This window comes from Python bivittatus, unplaced genomic scaffold, assembly GCF_059951505.1.
Source record: "Python bivittatus isolate LINGU-HERP-01145 unplaced genomic scaffold, Pbiv_v1 ctg000160_np1212, whole genome shotgun sequence".
NCBI classification, from domain to species: domain Eukaryota; kingdom Metazoa; phylum Chordata; class Lepidosauria; order Squamata; family Pythonidae; genus Python; species Python bivittatus.
Genome location: NW_028277076.1, coordinates 8,213,632 through 8,232,500, shown reverse-complemented (window position 1 = coordinate 8,232,500; position 18,869 = coordinate 8,213,632). Strand labels below are relative to the sequence as shown.

Sequence of the window (18,869 nt, the reverse complement as noted above, 5' to 3'; positions counted from 1 at the left end):
GGTGCTCCAATTCTGAGGCTGCTGAGATGTTCCGCTAGCTCTGCTCTCTTTACCTAAGAGGGCTTTTTCATTTGGAGGGAGAGGGAGCTCCCTCCCTCCTAGACTTCTTCTAAATAATAATAACAATAATAGTAATAATGGCAGGACAAAGTAGCAACCATGGTGCATTAGAATATCTGCAAGAAAGACCATTTGCCTGCAAGCAGAACTGGTGGGACCACAAAACAGACCAAAGGATAGAAAATGACTTTGCTCTGGGACTTTAGAATTTGAAAGAGACAAGCCCCTGCCACCCAACACCCCAGACTTAACCACTGTTGATAAGAAAGACAAGAAAGTCTGGATAGTGGAGATTGCAACGCCCGGAGGCAGCAGAAGAGAAGAGAAAGAACTGGAGGAAATCATAAAATACAAAGACTTGCAAATAGAAGTAGAACGACTGTGGCAAAAGAAAGCAAAGAGAGTCCCAATAGGGATAGGCGCCTTGGGTGCAGTCTCAAAACATCTGGAGCACCCCTTGAAGACCATCAGCGTGGACCAAATCACCATCAGTCCATTGCACAAGGCCGCTTGACTTGGAACAGCTTCCATCCTGCAACGAAATCTTTAATAACATCTGCCCACCCCAGGGGAAGGACTTGATCGGTGGACAAAAATGCCAAATCCAGTCTAAACATCTGGTTGACTGTGCGACCAACAATAAATTAAACCTGTATATACTTCTGGCTGAGAAATGCCGCCCTAAATAAATCCGACAGCAATGCAACTCAGAAACACCTTGAACTCTGCAGCCGTAGAAGACACACAATTGCTTGACAAAGCAGGGAGGAAGAGGAGGGATTTTTCAGAGGAAAATGAGTCAGGAAGGTGGGTCAGAGGACGGGTCACGGGTTTTGCAAGCACAGCACTCATCACGATCACAGGGCCTTTCAGTGTTATAAATCTGGCTCAACATACCTTAATCTGGTACCTTCTAGTTGGACCAGAAGGCAACTCCAAGAATTCCCATGTCATTTTAGGATCCTGGGAGTTAAAATCCTGCAGATACCAGCTCTGAGAAGAATATTCCCTGTCATCTATTTCAATTTTTACTAGAGGACTTTGGGGTTAGGAAAAGGCTAGGAACCCCTCTTCCCCTTGAACGCAGTGGGGAAACCAAACTCAGCTGGATGGGCCAAAACCTAAATTCATAATTAACCAGCTCTTCATTTAGACTTATTAAGATGCACATTTAAAAAAAAAATCTCTATAGAAAGAGTTGTAATTCTGCAACCCAGCACGCTCCCTGCTTCGCTGGGTTCCGGTTCACACATCACGCTAACCGCATGATTTAGCCAAGATTTATTAAAGAAACCAAAATGGCTGGGTTTGCATATGAAGCTAAGTCATAAAAGCTTTCAGTGTTATAACTGGGTTTACACACACACACACACACACACTCGAACAAACCGTGGTTTAGGGTAACGAACAAATCTAGTCAAAGTTGGACTTCTCCCTTTTCGGTTTATATACTGTCAAGCTGAATTGATTTTTTTGCTTTAGCAGGTGAAAAGACTACAGGACAATTTCTTCTTTAAAAATCAGCTGAAGATCCCAAAATTGGCTATGGGAAAACAAGGATCAGTTTGGCTCCAGTCTGAATTTGTTTAATTTAAGGGGCAGCTGTTAAATCTATCAGGATTTAATTTGAAAAGGATAGGGTTGTTAATTCCACCCCCCCACCCCTTTTATGATTTATTGGTGCACAAACAAGATTTAGGGTAAATATAATCATTGGGTAATAACCGTTTATGTTCCAAAGGCAAAGCTATTAAAATCCATACTTATAGATTTCATACTCATCACAAGACAATTGGGTATGAAGTTTGGCATTTTTATCAGAGACCGGTTTTTATAAAAGCACTGAGAAAACTGTGCAGATATAAAAGATGTCTCCCAGCAATCAATCAGTAGAGAAATAAGAAATGGATGTTCTGGATAGGCCAATTAATGGATTAAACTATTAAGCAGCCAGACTTCTGAATATACGAGGAGATGCTGGTGCTGAAGGGGTAGGAGGGGGTTATTTTGTTTTCAAATGATTGATTTTGCTGTCTTAGAAAAGGCATCTCTTGTAAGGCAACGGCGACTCAGTTTTTAGAAATAATAATAGTGATAATAGGGACAGGCCTTTAGAAAGGCATTAAAAACTTGACTTTTCCCCTGGGAATTGGGGCCAGGATGACAGGAGATGAGGATTCCTGACTGCGATGTTAACTGTATTTGCATTTTTGTTTTTCTACTTCAAATTGGGCCTACATCTATTAGCATTCTCGGCAACAATAAAGCGGTTAGTTGTACCTTCTTCTCGGATCTTTTTCGATTTCCCAACCGGGCCTACAGCTCTGGGATTTCTTAGTGGTCTCCCATCCAAGTCCTTAAAACAAGCCCAACCTTGCTTTGCTGCCCAGCCCAAACACGACCAGCTAGGTTGGTCCGTGCCCAGTTCAAATGAAATCTTAAAGCCGTTTTGCTGATTGATTTTTTTTTAAAGCACGTCGAAGAGTTAACAGGAGAATCGGAAGGACGGCGACCCCAAAATTGGTTAAGGAATCAAAGAAAGAACAAGGGCCGGAGTGACTGCAGCGAGAAAAGAGTCTTGCTCGTGTCATTCGAGGGATTTCGAGCATCCGTCCAGCGCAGGCATTCTGGAGCCAAACCCCAAAGCAGCTGTTGCTGTTCTGCTATAAGATTAGCCGCCAGGATGCGGAGACGTAAATCCAGCGGGACGGCTGCACGGTGCTCTCTCTTTTCCGGAAACTGTACGGCGGCAGCTGCCGGGCGATTCTGCAAAAAGAGGCGGTGGCTTTAAAGAGTTGCGGACGGGGCTGCGCTCAGGTGCTGAAGCGCCTTCGGGGGATCTAATCCAAAATGTTGCACAGCCCTGTTGACCACATTGCTTGCCCACTGCAAATCTGTGGGACCCCTGCTCCGGTCCTGGCCCGCTTCCCATTCACCTCTGCAGCATCGTGTCCAATTCTACTCTGGCCCCAACCCAGCGTGATTCAAAGGACGAACGCCGGAGCGGTGTTGCTAGATAGCCGTGAGAGTCGGTTTGCAGGCTGACAACGCTCCTGGAGATTGCTCCGTCAGCATCTAGCGACAAGCTTTCCCGTTATCAGTGAAGAGACCGGCATCTTCGCGGTCTCCACCCTAACGGCCACAAAGATATATTCCAGTGTTTCTCAAACTTGGCGACTTTAAGATGTGTGGACTTCAACTCCCAGAATTCCCCAGCATGGGGAATTCTGGGAGTTGAAGTCCACACATCTTAAAGTCACCAAGTTTGAGAAACGCTGGAATATCTCTATATCTGGGAGCTGAAGTCCACACATCTTAAAGTCGCCAAGTTTGAGAAACACCAATACAATATATTCTTTCTAAATGGGAAGTAGTTTGATTGTGGGGGTTCTTGTAACTCTGACCCCTTTTGTCTCGGTTAAGCCAACTTCGTCAGAGTTTTATTTCTTTTAAAAGAAGCACTTATAGTTTTAAGGCAGCTTGTCAACGTCTCAGTCCCTTTGGATCGCTGCAAGCGTGTTGATATTTGTCCCATATTGGCTTTGCACACGACAATAACACATGGTTTAATAATTATTTCTTGAGCCATAATTGCAGTTTGTTTGATCCTAGTTTAACCCAGGGTGAAAACCCAGCCACTGAGCCTTATAAACTAAGATTGGTGGCTTAGTGTGACACATGAACCATGTAACTGTGGTTTATTGGGTAATAAACCATGGTTAAACACAGCCAGGTTTGGTTCAATACACAAAGCCACCGAGTCAGACTCCTGACAGCCCGATATTGCTGACATTGACTGGCTGACACACTACACCAAGCCACCGTTCAACCACATTATGGCTTATCTTGCAACAGTTCACTGGAGTTGCAGATCAGAATTTTTCCCAGCCCTATTTAGAAACACAGGAGATGGCAGACAGAAACCCGACAGGTGCTCCTAATGCTTTGTGATGCTTAGAGCTTGAACCAAGGAAAATAACTAGCCTTTTATGGCACTTGGGAGCATATGTTCGTTTAATCCTTTTCTTTTCTCTTTTTTTTCCCCTCGCACGTGTGCAGACAAATAATCATTTTGTTTAACTTCTAAGCCAAACCTCTCCACGCACAATCTGGCACGTTTGCTAGCAGAACGCGCTTCGCAGGGTGCCAGGAAATGCTTGCCACCCTCTCGATCTCCCAGTCGTGTGATCTGGGACCTGTAGCCCAGGGCTTCCCTTAATCTCCCCAAGGTCCTTGGGCAAGTCCCCAACTGGCAAACAAGCCTCTGATAACTATCCCAGATTGCAAAGGGGTTTAAATCAAAGATTGGATTTGACTGCCCGGCTACTGATACTCAGATACACTGCCCCTGAACAAGGAGGTTCTGTGTGGCCTCTGTGGCTCATTCTACCTATGAGATCACCACTTGCAAGCTTGATAAATGCTTTCTGGTTGAATTTGTCCATTGGAGTCCCATTTAGCACCTAGCACTACCTAACCAACTTCAGTCGATCCCACAAACAGGTCAAGAACTGGTTAGAGTGGGGATGGGACACTACTATGAAATCCCAGGGCTGGAGGCCAGATTGGGAAATGAGAAAAATACCCTGGAAGAAGGAACTGGCCAACGATCTCCATATCGCTGCCAAGAAAGCTGAAATCTGAGTCAAAGGCAAACCCAGCCAAATGTGGCTTGGTAATTAAACCATGGCTAAGCCAAGAGGAAGCTTACTTACGAACCCAGCCAATTGTGGCTTAGGAGTGAAAGCAGTTAAGCCGAGGGAGACTTGACTTAACATATGCCCCAAACCAAGTGTGACTTAGCAGCTAAACCCTGGTTAAGCCCCACACGGCTTTGTGTGATTTTCAGAGAGAGATTCTTTTCAAACCAAACCAAGTTTGAAGCATTTTATCATTCTGGCCCTGAAAAAGGAACCACCCAGTCTCCTCCAGTTCTCCGACATAAAAGATCCAGCTCAATCCCAGCCACCAGAGCTTCCAACACTAGCCAGAGAGAAGGCTGCCCAAACTGCAGTGTCCCATAACCACGACCGTACATACGGCAGCCACAAGTCACTGAGGTCTATCATTAGAACAAGAGCCTTGATGGTTTATTTCCAAGAAGAAAGGACTCCTCTTCTCCACTGGAAGTCAAGGTGGGTGGGGAAAGGAGGCAAGATGAGGAGCCAAAGGCTGGTTCAAGCGTGCCCTCAAACTCAAAGGCTTCTGCAGTGAAGAAGACAGATCTACTGATTATGTGCCACCAAGTTGGTGTTGACCTTGAGTGACCACATAGATGGGTTTCCTCCAGGAGGTCTTCCAACCGTGCGCCCATCACTGCTGTAAATGAGTCCATCCACCTTTTATTAATTCCTTCCACCTTTCCCAGGATTTTGAACTTCTTTGGGGATTGTATGCCTTGCCTGGATAAAACTGATTATGTACCATAAAGTCAGTGCTATCTCTTAGCAACCCCATAGATTTTTTTTCCCCCAGGAGGACCTGTCCCCAACCTTTTCAGGTCTTCCAACGGTGCCCCCATCACCACTGTAACTGAGTCCCTCCACCTTGCTGCTGGTCATCCTCTTCTTCTCATTCCTTCCACCTTCCCCAGCATTACAGACTTCTCCAGAGAACTGGGTCTTTGCATGATACGTCCTTAAATATGATAATTTTTTGAAAAGCTAGCGTGGAGACCAGAAACATTTCCTCCCTGGCAGCGGTTATCTTGGGTGTGCATGTGTTTTACAGGGAAGGTATCTTGTCTCTATGCATTCTTCTATCAAATTGGACCAGAGTAGATGCTGAGCTGTTCTGGGATCCCGTATAGTTGATATCTAAGCATCTTGTTCGCCCAGCTTGTGGGCTCTCTGGCTCTTTTCGCTTGAAGGAGGAAAGTGAAGTTCAATTGGATTTGGGGCGGTTCACTTCTGAAGCTTTGGAATTTTCTCCCATTCGGATCAAGCTGTTACATCTGAAGGACGAGGAGCTTTTTAAAGCATGCAAAGTGAAGGGATGCGGGCCTGAGTTAACACATCGCACCTGATGGATTTCATTTTGGGTTCCAGCTTGGCATGTCAGGTGAACCCAAGGGACCAGCTCAATAAAACAGCCGTTCAATCAGCCATGGCTTAATGCAGAGTGTAAAGCAGAGACACCACAGCATATGGCACTCAGACATGTTTTGCCTCTCACAAGTGAAACAGGCCTTGGTGCCTCCCAGCTGCTCATTTTAGCTCTGAAATTTCGGAACAACCCTGCTTGACGCTATCAAGGGAAGCCTCAGCAGAGTTTAAGCAACATCAGAGATCGAGGTACACCTGGATTTTGGCATCTCTGGGCTGGTGCACTGGGGAGGGTGTTGACGGGTCCTGAGAAGACCCAGGTTTAAGTATCCCCAGGTGTGGAACTCCCTGGTGTCTTTAGGCCAGCCACACCCTCACAGCTCTGCCTACCTCACAGGGTTGCTGTTATGGAGAAAATAGCTAACTGTATCTGCCCACCTAATGTCACCTAGAAGGAGCTCTTTTCCAGCCCACTCAGAGGCTACCATGCCAGGGGCCCATTTTAGTTGCTGCTCCCCTTCCTGAAATATTCCCCCCGCTCAACATCTGTACGTCCCCTACCCTGTTGGGTTTTAGAAAGGCCACCAAAATTGGGCTTTTGCAACAGGGCTTAGAGATGGAAACGTCGTGAGCTGTTCCCTCTTGGAACACGGAAGGTGTAGTAGCGTTGCTTTATTGACTTAAGAGTTATTTTATTTATCTCTGGCACTAAACTGTGTTTGTAAACATGCTGTTTATTATGGTGGTTGTTACAGGTATTGGGTATGTTTGACTTTGGGGGCAAAAAGAGAGTACGTAGGCTGCTCTGAGCCAGTACAGACTGGAGCACCATGTCAAATGAATGAATGAATGAATGAATGAATGAATGAATGAATGAATGAATAAATAAATAAATAAATAGGAGATCCTCACTTTCATACCACTGGATCAACCACTAGAAACCTTCAAGACAAATCTGCCTGTCCAAGAGATACCACATCCTTCTGTGTTGCGAATGGTAGTCTAGAGCAGTGTTTCTCAACCTTGGCCACTTGAAGATGCGTGGACTTCAACTCCCAGAATTCCCCAGCCAACCAAGGGGAATTCTGGGCGTTGAAGTCCATGCATCTTCAAGCGGTCACGGTTGAGAAACACTGCTCTAGAGGCAAAAGAGGGGCGAGCAAGCCAAGCTGAGCAGCCGAATCGGCGTGCAAATACGTTTTCTGGCTAGAACCACACAAGCGACATCTAGCTTAACGAACTACAACGACCGTATTTATGAAACATATGATGCTTTAACACGGTGGCCGGGTTCCCGTAATCTGTTTCAGACAACAGCTAGGTTTTTGACGATACCTTGCCCTGCCACACACCCGCCCTCATTTTAGTCTGCCCTAGTTGTGTTGAACTCAGAGCTGAAAAGAAACGGCAGGGAATCCTCAGACCTGCCATGGTCCAGGACAGGGCTCCGGAAGAGATGTGAAACATCTGTCAAGCCTTGCACCAACCTGACTTCTTATTCTGAGTCGCAAGCCTGGAGCTCGCCATATCCCAGGCCATCCATTCCCTGGGTCAACTGCAACCAACAGACATAGCATCATCGCCTGTCGGGCGTTCGCTCCTCATGTTTAGCGAACACCACCGCTCTCCTTCAAAGAGTCGGACCACTTCGTAATTAGCCCTTTGCTCAAAAGCCGAGTCTTACTTCTCCTCCACAGCAACTCTCTGAGCCCACCCTATCCCCAACACGGGTCTGACAATCTGGTGCGCAGGAAACTGAATCAGCAATTCTCAGATTCTTTCGGTTTCTGAAATAGCCTCCCGTAGCGTCTCACGTATTTGGGGTGACAGGCTGCCTTCAGGATTCACCTCCAAACTGGAAATAGCCCCGTGCATTACAAACTCTGCCTGTCTTCAACCTAGAGCGGGTTGGCCCTTGCCAAGGAATTCTGCGCACCTGCAAATCTCAGCACAATAACTCTGGTGCTCATTTCGCCCATGGTTTACTCCACCGTTCGATATCCGGCTCTACCCCATCATCAGAGCTGCTAAGTGGAATCTATTCCCTTGAGCCTTTCCCATGTGGGAGACATCATAATGGCGGTTATTTTCCAAAACAGACCCTAACCCTAACCCTGGTTGGGGCTTGTGTGGGATGCTACCAGGAAATTCCAGGGCTGTAGGCTAGACTGGGAAGCAGGAAACTATTTCTGAATTATGCCAAGGAAACTTTACAGAGGTGTCACCAGGAGTCCAAGTGGCCTCAAAGCAAATGTTACTTTTGATATGACACTGGCTGAGTTTTAGGAAGGAACTCTAAAATCTAGGAACCTGCCATACTATTTCTGATGAAGCTACTAAGAATCCTTAGTTAAGAACTTAGGTTATAACCTAAGTTGGCATGTTTTCCCTTTTTTCTTTGTTTAACTGATTCCCGGAGCTCCAGAAACGGCAACACCACGGTCAGAACTGCCTGGGCTGGGGGGCTCAGCAGGTTCGGGGCTGGTTAGGACTTGGGTGGGAGATCACCAGGCAACCCCCATGTCGTAGGCTAGTCGGGGATGCTTCAAAAATCTCTCCCAAAGCAACAGTGACAAACCACTTCTAGGTGGTTGCTAAGAAAGCTGCCTGGTTATAGTCATTGAGTCATTAGGATTTGACCTTATGTCTGTGAAAAGAGGATTGTGGACTCCTTGGGGCTCTCTGAGCTGGGCTATTTGCTTACAGATGTTTCATTACCCAAGTAGGTAACATCATCAGTGCTCCTGATTTCTTGTTAAAAAAAGAAGAAGAAGAAATTGCTTCTTTCCCCACCAATCAGCTGGCAGAAGGCAGAGCCCCCCAACTCAGCTCTCTGCCTCCTTTCTAGTCAATTTCACAACGGTTGTGAGTCCATTTCAAATGAATCCATTTCAAAATCCTTTGATCCTTTTCACAAGGCCAAAGGAATAGAAACAGCAGCAGCTTCCTGCTTGCCCCACAGGGTCCAACAAGTAAAACTGAAACCATCACAACTTTAAAGGACGTCTTTAAAGCAGACAGAAATCACAGCTACTCCAGAGGACCTATCATAAAAGTCAACAAGGGAGGAAAAGCATCTGTCAGGTATTATGCGAGACGCTTCTCGCGCGGACAGACGCAACGCTGGTGTGTAAAACTGCCCCCCAAATTTGTACAGGGACATAGCAATATATTTTCTCCATCATATCGTTGTTTCATCGGGCTGCCTTGATGCATACACCTAACCACGTCAGTTGCAAAACCTAGTAGGCAACGGAGGTTTAGGCTTGATACGTGCTAACCCTGGCTAGGTTTGGGCCTCTCTATGGATAGTTTGGGGCTCCATGGATTGTGTGAGCCAAGAAAAAGGCTGAGTTCAGTAACCAGGTGAAATGCATGCTGTGATGAACAAAGCCACTGATCGGTGACGGTTCTCCAGGCCTTTGAACTGGATCTTCCCCACGTACCAAGGCCTGTGAAGGTGGACCTTCCACAAGGAAAACCAGACCATCTTTGACCTATGGCTCTTGACTGTTGGCCTGAACCAGGAGACCGTTCTGAGGCATGACCAGGAAGGAAGAAGGCAGGCTCTTTAGAAAGATGGCCTCTCTTCCCTTTCAGATTTGGTAAAACATATAAGGATGTGTCCCATGTCGGGCTAAACCATGGTTTGCTTCACTACAGTTGCTGACTAAGCCTCACGTCGGCTCGGTTTGCGCACTGCACTGAACAATGAAACCATGCTCAGCTCTGGGGCTGAGTTTGTATATACCCTTCAGCCAAAAGCCAATCTGTTTCTGGGCCTTGTTTATAAGCCACTAATTAGGGCCTATCGGTATGTGCATAGTAGGCCACTGCAGCTCGTCCAACAATCCAAAGTAAACATGGCTTAATAAGATTAATGTATTCAACCAGTGATCGGTCTTACTTAATTTCATATTTGAGTGAAGGCAAAAACTGGTTTTCTTCCCAATCCACTCTAAAGCATTAGGTTTGGAGAAAGGTACAAGTTACTTTTAAGCTACCCACAGTTACTAAGAGCCAAGAAAGCTCAGTGGACGAAGCATAGGAGCATCATCTGCCCCAAATTCCCTTCCCCTAATTGTTCTCAACCAAAAAGTTGTTTGTCCTCTCTCTCTCTTTTATGTGTTTTTTCCTCCCTGAGTGAAAAGGTGACTCAAATATAGAGAGGATGCCAAAAACACCCTTTTTCATCGTTAATGTCCCTCTTCCTCAAAATTATTTTGCATTTCTCTCCAATCTTTGCCAGTTGATACATTAAAAAAAAAAAAGCATGGCTGTGTTCACCCAACATGCTTAAATAGGCCAGTTAAAGACGGGCAGCATTCACACAATATGTTTATCTTGGTTAGTTTTCACTGTTGTTTTTTTTCCCCTTTTCTGGCCACCCAGCCAATTTGATCAGATTACTGCCTTGGGCAAACCTAAAAACTTAATTCAGTAATACACTGAACATGTGGAGTGAGCACAACTCCTGTGTTCACAAAACATGCCCATATTTAAGTTATGGTTGGCTCAATTTTCTGGGTTTACACAGCCACGCAGTTGAATTCACACAACACGCCGAGATGAGGATGGCTGTTTTGGGGTCCCCTTGTGCGTGCACAGAGCCATTGGAATCGGAAAGAAACCCAACCTTAGCTTTGAAAGTCAGTGAGTTCTCTTCCCTTTATCCTGTTATAAAACAACAACCACGGAGGCTTGGGATTGACTTAACTCACTCACATCTGGGGCGAAGAGTCAGAGATTCCAGAAACATCTCACTGTTTAAAAGCAGAAAAGGATAGACGGGTAGAAGCTCTCCGTTAAAGAAAAGCACGCGAGCCGATCATGAAAAAAGCCAGAAGCCAGAAATGAATAAATCCACCTTTTTTCAATTAGAAGAAGAAAGTATCATTCTTTCCCTCCTATACAGGGGGTTCTCAGCGCCGTCAGCCAACATCTCTCCTGGCAGAGTTTGTCTCCACCAGTTTGAAAATCCGAGAGGCTGCATTCACACACCACCTTCGCCAAACCTGGTGAGCTATAACCTTGGCGAGGTTGGGGTGTCTGTCTGTTTTTGCTGGGGCTGGAATCAAAGCCAGAAAAGGCATTCATTCGGGAATTAGGTGAAGCCACTGCAAGGGGGGCGGGGGGGGGGGAGAAACGGTTGGAAAAACATGGGGGAATGGGAGGTGCCTCAGTCTAGACCCCTGCCTGTACAATTCTGAGGGCAAGGCAAATACACAACAAAAATGAGAAAATACTTGCATCTCGAGATCGCCCTTTGCTGAAACCACCAAGCCCTTCTCCTAGAAGAAACATCAGAGCGACCTGATTTTTAACGAAGAAAGCAAGCAGAATTTTTTTTGGGGGGGGGGGAGAGAGTCATCACCCAGCAAGGTCCCCCTGTTTTCTCTCCTCTTTTTAAGGCTGGCTCCTACCTTCGCCTCCCCGCCCCACCACCCGTTCTTCTCCAAAGACAGCTCGAGTTAAACCCAGCGAAAGCACATTTCCGCCCTCCGGTTGAGAAATACAGTTTTGCCTCGGCCGCTTCGCCCGTGGGGGGTTTCGTTAATTATTGCATCAGTGGAAAAATGATTAATTAATTACACCGAGGCGATCCGGCACGCGCGGGGCACGGGCGGGAGGCGCTCCGCTGGACGCCCCCTTTCCAAAAAGCTGCGCCCGAGAACCCTACATGGGCGTAAGAGGAGGAGGAAAAGGAAAACGGGTCCGCTGCAGAAGACCACGAGGCGCCCCATCACGTTTCCAGACCGTTATTTTTCTTCCCCCCCCCCCCCCAGGAGGCGCAGAAAACGCACAGAAAGAAAGAGGGAAAAGCCTTTTCCCTTTTCCCCCTTTTCTCTGCCCCGGGAACTTTGCGCACCGTTGGAGACCGGCGGACCCCGGCCTCCGAAGGGGCTGAGCCATCCGCGACCCCCTCCGGAGGAGAAGGCACCCGCTCTCCTGCTGCTGTTCCGCCGCCAAGAAACAGCCCCCAGCCCGGGGCGGAAGGCTGGGCACCAGCCTGGCTTCCGAGGGCACACTTACCCACAGCTCGGTCCCCCAATTCATGGTTCCAGCAGCTGCGATTAGAGGGGGGCGACGCGGCTGGTCCTGGAAGGCGCCTGGGGTGGAATGAGGGAGGGCCTGGGGTCCTCGCCCCCCTTTCTTGCTCCTGCCACCCCCAGTCGGAGGCAAGCCCCCTTTCAAGCCGTTTGCCCAACTGGCATAGGCTGGCCAATTCCGAGGAGAAGCCGGGGACGGGAAGGGTTGTGCCCGCCCCCCCGCCTCGGTCCCTCCCGGTCTCGCTGGCTGTTAAGGTCGCTGCGGGGAATCCCCCCACCTGGACTTGCTATCTGCCCATCGCTTCCTCCGTCCGGACCAAAATGGCTCAACCAGCAACTCAGGAGCCGTGGGGAAGGGAGGGGGGGCTTGACAGCTCGGGGAGGAGAAGGGGAGCGCGCGCATGCGCTCGGGGAAGGAGCGGGTGTGCGGGAGGGGGGAAAGGGAAGAGCGGGGGGGCTCCAGTGATTGCGCAAGCGCAAGAGGGGGTCGGCGGCAGGGGGCGGACCCCCAACCCCCTCAGACGGGTTGAGCGAGCTGCAAGCGCTGGGATTTCCCCGGAGGGAGGAAAGCTGGCAGCTCCGGGAGGGGCGGGGTGGGGGGTGGTTGGGAGATTCTTAGTGCAAACCGCTCCTTAATCTGGCTCGGGAACGGAGCGCAGACGATCTGGGCGCGCGCAAACGCCGGTTTTGCGAAGCCCAAATGCACCCTCCCGCTGGGTCCTGAATCCGGCGCAGTGCCGCGCACCGCGAACGCACCCGGCGGGCGGAGTTTGCGCAACGCGCTCAGCCGGCCGCATGCACAAGCAAATCGTGGTTAACGGGCTCGAGCTGAGCATCCCGTGTGAACATAAGCGCCCCCCGCCCTCCCACCAGGTTTGGACCACACGCGCTGCCCAAACCCTTGAACTCCGGTTTAATAGGAGAATTTCTCCACTGCCATTTAAGCTCAACCTACAAACCATACATGGCTTTATAGGATCCCTTTACTCCCACAGTATGTTGAGATACGGGCTGGGTTCCCACAACACCCTAACCCAGAAGCAACTCAGCCTAGAGCTTTAGGCTCTTCGGCTTTGTTACACCAACTCGGTTATTAAATGCACACACCTAGGGGTCCTTTGGGAAGGCTTGCGACAGCCCCCACCGATGGAGGGGGCACCGTCCCAAGGAGGGTTGAGATCAGGATGGGAGATGATCCAATAGATCTATCCTACTTCCAGGTAGAAAATCCCGGCTGTTGAATTCAATGGGCCCAAAAGAACCAAAAAACAAAAAAACTCACCCCACCACCACAAGGGAGAAAAAGATTGACACAGGACCCGGTGAGAAGAAACTGAGATTGGCTGGAAGCTCAAATGAATATTCTGCCCCCCACTTTAAGAGAAGCCCTGCCTACAACCCCTGTACTGTAATTCCCAAACAGACTGGGAATCATGGTCTGCACTCAGTAGGGGAAGATAGATGTTGCATTTTATATATATATATATATATATATATATATATATATATATATAAAATCAGCAGGGTCCAAAGGTTTCTTGTACTCTGTCCAAAGTTAGCTGGGAATCTAGCCTCTTGAGTTAAGCTCATTTTTGGTTGCACAGCGACCTTGGTGTGTTGGCCAGTTCCGTGCAACACTCAGCACCGTCAGCAGATTTAGAACTGGAGGGGCCCCAGAGGTCATCTAATCCACACACCTGCAGGGATCCACACAGTAGCTTCACGTGGCATTTCTCTCTGCTCAATCGCTTCAGCGCAGTAAAGTAAAACAATTAGTGTGTTGTGCCTGAAACCCGCCATTGTTCTTCGTGAAAGCCGTGCTTTATGGCTTGGTGCTTGGGGTTGACCTCAGCTGATAGTGACGAATTTTACCATGCAAACCACAGAGTTTTAGCAGGAGACTTCCAGTCAACAAGAACGCAAAAACACCCAAGCATCATATTATGATTGTAGCTGTGAAGGTGGTGCCATACAGCAGGAAAGGAATTTAAATATCTAACCTCTTATTCTGGTAAAAACAGAACAGCAGAAAGGTGTGCCTTGAGTTCAAATCATGCACCATTGAACTGAACCCCTTTTCATCCTTCTGCAGCTTTCTCTTTCTCAAATTGTTAGCTTGTGAGCTCTTTGGGATATGGTGTTACAAACCGTGGGTCTTTTCATACATGCACAAGAAGAGTGCAGTTGGCGTTTACTTTCTAGAATGTTATTTACAAGGAATGTGCCCCACTGATAATTGTAAATGCTCCCAAGCACATTTTAAGAGGCTGTATCCTTCAACTTCTTCCCTACAATCTTTTATCTTTCACGTTTTATTGATTTGATTGTAATTTCTTTGATTGTCGTGAGCCGCCCAGAGAGGATAACTAAGCTCCATTAAACTCGATGGGACTTATTTCTGAATAGATCTTAGCTGCAATGGGGCTGTGGTCCCAACACAGGGAAAATTTAACACCAATCAATACCCTCCATTATTTACTATCATCAAACATTCTTACAATCTGGCAGGTTTAATCTGGAATAAATCATCAGCCTCTAAGACCATATTGTCAGATGTACATAATGAAATCTTTTGGAACATACGAACACTCTATAAAAGAGGAACTTTTTTTTTTAACTTAATGGCTGGGTTAGGGTTCACACAAGACTCAAAATCTTCTACCCAGGATAACAAACCCAGTGGTTTGTTCGATTCATTTCACGTGTGACAGCTAAAAAAAAAAAGCAAGTTCGGGCTTTAAGATGCCAGCCAGTTCTCACAACACCCAGAACCACAATCAGCCAACCTACCCCATTTTAGCTCAGACTATTCTACTGTGCCAAGCCATTCAGTTTACATCCCACTGTTCTGAAGGTGTCACCCAAAATAGCCAACAGCAAAATGAAAATAACAGAAAAACCACAATGAAGCATATCACAGGTATTTTACATGGTGCATAATGTGAAAACAGCTATTATGGGGTTTTGTTAGCCTTGGCTGAGGGTTTCATGTGCCTTTATTCAACATTAAGTAAATAAATAGTAAACATGTATTCCTCTCTTCCAACTGAGGATTCCATTTGGTTCCTGTGACAATACAGTACACACACATCTGCTGGTGTGATTTTAATGCTATTTTTATTATATCTTTACTGCCGCTAAAAAAAAATCTTGATTACTGTGTTACTTTTCACATTTCGTCTTGGCTATCACATCTTCTAGTTGGTCTCTTCTCTACCTGGAGTACCAACTTTAAATGAGTAGCTTAAAAATCAAACCATTCAGTAAATGTGGAGCAAACAACACCTAAGTCATGGATCAATAAAATAGCATCTAGTTAAACACATTTGCAAAATCCCATCATTTTTCCAGGCCAAAGGTCTGTCTGAATAAAGTCTCAGGTTGATGAGAGGAGAATATTTTAAAATAAGACAAAGAAGGACTCACCAGGAAAATAATTTCAGAAGCTGAGTGTTCCTGAGGAGGTCCTTTTCAAGCATGATACAGATGTTGGCAAAGATTTCTTCTAATACAGTTTTCTCTAGAAGTGTTCCATTAGTCTGGGCTGAGGACTCAGGAGGTACCAGCTTCAAGCTAAGCAGGGTCAAACCTGTTTGGTATTTGGATGGGAGATCAAAAAGAAATCCTGCAACTTCAGACCGGGCTGGAAAACTTTAAAAAAAGGTAACAGTAAACCACTGTACTGTCCCCGAGAATGCTACATAGGTATGTCCAGCAAGGAACCAAAAATTAAGCTAAGCATAAAGGAGGCTTTATGTCTTAGTGTATAGTACAAGCCCAGGCTTAATTCCCCCTCCTGCTCCCCCCAAAATACGTGGATCTACCAAAGGACAACCTTAGAATGCCATATACTTAAGAGGAAGAAGTGGGTCATCTTGAAATACTGTTGATAAGGAAAGCTTCCGCTCATTTGGATTTAATGGAATTATTGGGATGAGCAAACAAAACGGCTTTCTGTTACAGTCAAAGATCAGCTTTTTTGGGGAGGGCTGTCTGCAAAAAAGATGCAGCTACAAGCTCAGAACTTTGGGGAACCCCAAAGGATCAGGCAAAATTTGTTATTAAAAGAGCTGGAGAGCTGGTCTTTGCTGCAGTTTGCCTATCCCAAGAACTTCCTTTCTTAATCTAATCTTGGCTGTTTCATTTATACTAAGCAACCTGATAGATTATCGATTTTTGTCTCGTTTTCTCTGGCTGGGGAATAAACTGAAAGAAAAAAAAATAGTATGTGAAGGTTTTTATCAGATTGGTGTTAAATATGAGACAGTGGAAAGAAAGACAGAATTTTTACATACTTGGTGCCCCCGGATCAGCACAATTTTAGATCAGTCATTTTTGCCCATTGTTACTATTCAAAATACAGGCAAGGAGGGCAGAACCTGCTTTTAAAGGCATTAGAACATGGCCCATAAGAAAACCGGCAACTGCATTTTACACATGCATTGTGATCAAACTCATATTTGTAATTTATTTATTTAAAAGACTTACATGGTGGCCCATCTTATATACAGTAATTCTGAGAGGTTCTCAACAACAATAAAGCATAATTCTATTTTAATTTTTATTCTTTTTACTGTAAACCGCCCAGAGTCACTCTGCAGCAAAATGGGTGGTGACAAATTTGAAATATAAATAAAGAAAAGAAACAATATTAAAAGCTACCAGAGCTCATCTAGGTTCACTTGTCGCATTAAAACAACATTAAAGAAAAAACACATCCTTTTATTTCTTACAATTCTTTTCAGGCAGCTTTATAGAGCAAAAATCCTCCCAAAGTGAATTATGATGATCAGCTTGGTACATTGTGTAAACTTAATCAGGGTTAAACCAAACATGATTTATCATAACAAGAACTAGGTCATAGTTTTGACAAGGACAGCTACAGTATTTCTTAGATTCCTATATTAGACAATTCATTTTTAAAGCAGTCTATCTAATTGTTTGACTAATTAAGCAATGGAGCCTTAATCATTACAACAGGAAATCAAAATAATGGTTCATAATTACTGTAAATATCTACTGATCAAAATCGGGACAGCCAAAAACCACTAACTGTATTCACATGACATCTAGTGGTAAATGGGAGAACCTGAGTTAAATTAATACTTAAGCCGAGTGATTTCTTACTCGATTGCTACATTTCTTTGTTTGCTTATATTTATGCCTACAGTATTGTGGGGTTTAAACAACATGATCCAAACAGAGAATTGGCAATGAGATTTTCAGCAGCAGTTGGATGAACAGATTTTAGTTATTAAACACCTTGCCTTGAAAACTGCAAAGGACTCGTCCAAAAGCAGTCACTGCAGAGTCGGTAACGACTGAGTGCAGATAAAAAATAAATAAAATAAAATAAAAAAACCCAACTTGTAATATCAGCACCATCAAAGGAATACTACAAATACAGGACTTGGCCAGATTAAAGAGTTTCCCCCATCAATTACCAACCCAAGACAATCTCATCCTGCTCAAAGTGAAGATTATATTAATTACCAAATCAGACAGAAGGTAGTAAGAAGCACCACAAACCATTTGTGCTCTTCAAGAGCCCCCCCCCCCAATCTTATCCAAAACACTTAACACCTTAACCTCCAACTCCTGACAGCAAAGAGAACTTTGAATTTATAAAAACTGGCTGCTAGATTGGCAGCTGAAGTAAATTCCTCTATTCACGTGATGCTGTGCAGGAAATTAAAGCATGGGGGAAATTTTAAAATGGCAGGTCATCATTTCTTTCTCTGCACCTTCGCTGAATTGACACAACATGTTGGCTGGACTACAGGAGGGTTGGGGAGATGTTAAGGCAGGGGCTGTGGGACTCCATCCCTTGCCTTTGCAGGTTGTCCTGTTCAGTCTGTGTGTGTATTTGTGTGTGTGAGGGGTTTGGCCCTGCTTTGTGGCAGTAGAAATATTGCGAGGCTGGGTTTTGTATATTGGGTGAACCCAGATGCTAAGCCATGGCTTTGTCAACCGTACCTCAGGCTAACGGGTTGGACACTTATAATAGCGCATTTATGCTCTGGTGTGTAAGAGACTGTTGTTGGGAAGATATTAAGTATGTTTGCTGCCTCAATGGTATATAGACATAACTAGATAGTTGACTATTTATATATGTATACATTTACATACACACACACACATATATATATACAAAAATAGTTGTGTATATATATACACACACACGTCAACTAAATATACTGTATACATTTACATATACATATATATATACAAAAATAGTTGTGTATATATATACACGTCAACTATATATACTGTAACTATTTTTGTACATATATATATATACAAAAATAATTGACTATATACTGTATATATAGTTGACCATATATAGTTGACTCTATGTATATATTGACTAAATATATAAATACTTGACTATACATATGAATAGTTGAATACATAAATGTATCTATATATGTGTGTATACACTGCAGAAACACTGCATTAGACTTTTAACCCACCTTTCATATATATATACACACACACACTCAGATATAGATATGAGTGTGTGTATATAGATATAAATATAAATAAACAGTGGGTGAAAAGTCTAATACAGTGTTCCTCAACCTTGGAAACTTGAGGAAGCGTGGACTTGAACTCCCAGAATTCCCCAGCCAGCCATGCTGGCTGGGGAATTCTGGGAATTGAAGTCCACGTATCTTCAAGTTCCCAAGGTTGAGGAAGACTGGTATATTAATAA

General features: G+C 45.3%; 1 protein-coding gene across 16 annotated transcripts in view; it reads right to left on the bottom strand.

Moving 5' to 3' along the window:
• The window catches only part of FNBP1 (formin binding protein 1), a 105,894-nt gene extending 93,362 nt beyond the window's left edge, over window positions 1–12,532 (bottom strand). For 3 of the 16 annotated variants that reach the window (XM_088147106.1, XM_088147108.1, XM_088147105.1), the window contains exon 1: window positions 12,138–12,531. In XM_088147106.1, coding sequence (XP_088003232.1) covers window positions 12,138–12,161 — 24 coding nt within the window. In that variant the 5' untranslated portion in view covers window positions 12,162–12,531. Of the gene's footprint in view, window positions 1–12,137 lie in introns of all 16 variants that reach the window. The other 13 variants (XM_088147112.1, XM_088147114.1, XM_088147115.1 and 10 more) reach the window with 6 other exon arrangements.
• Window positions 12,533–18,869: the final 6,337 nt, after the last annotated feature.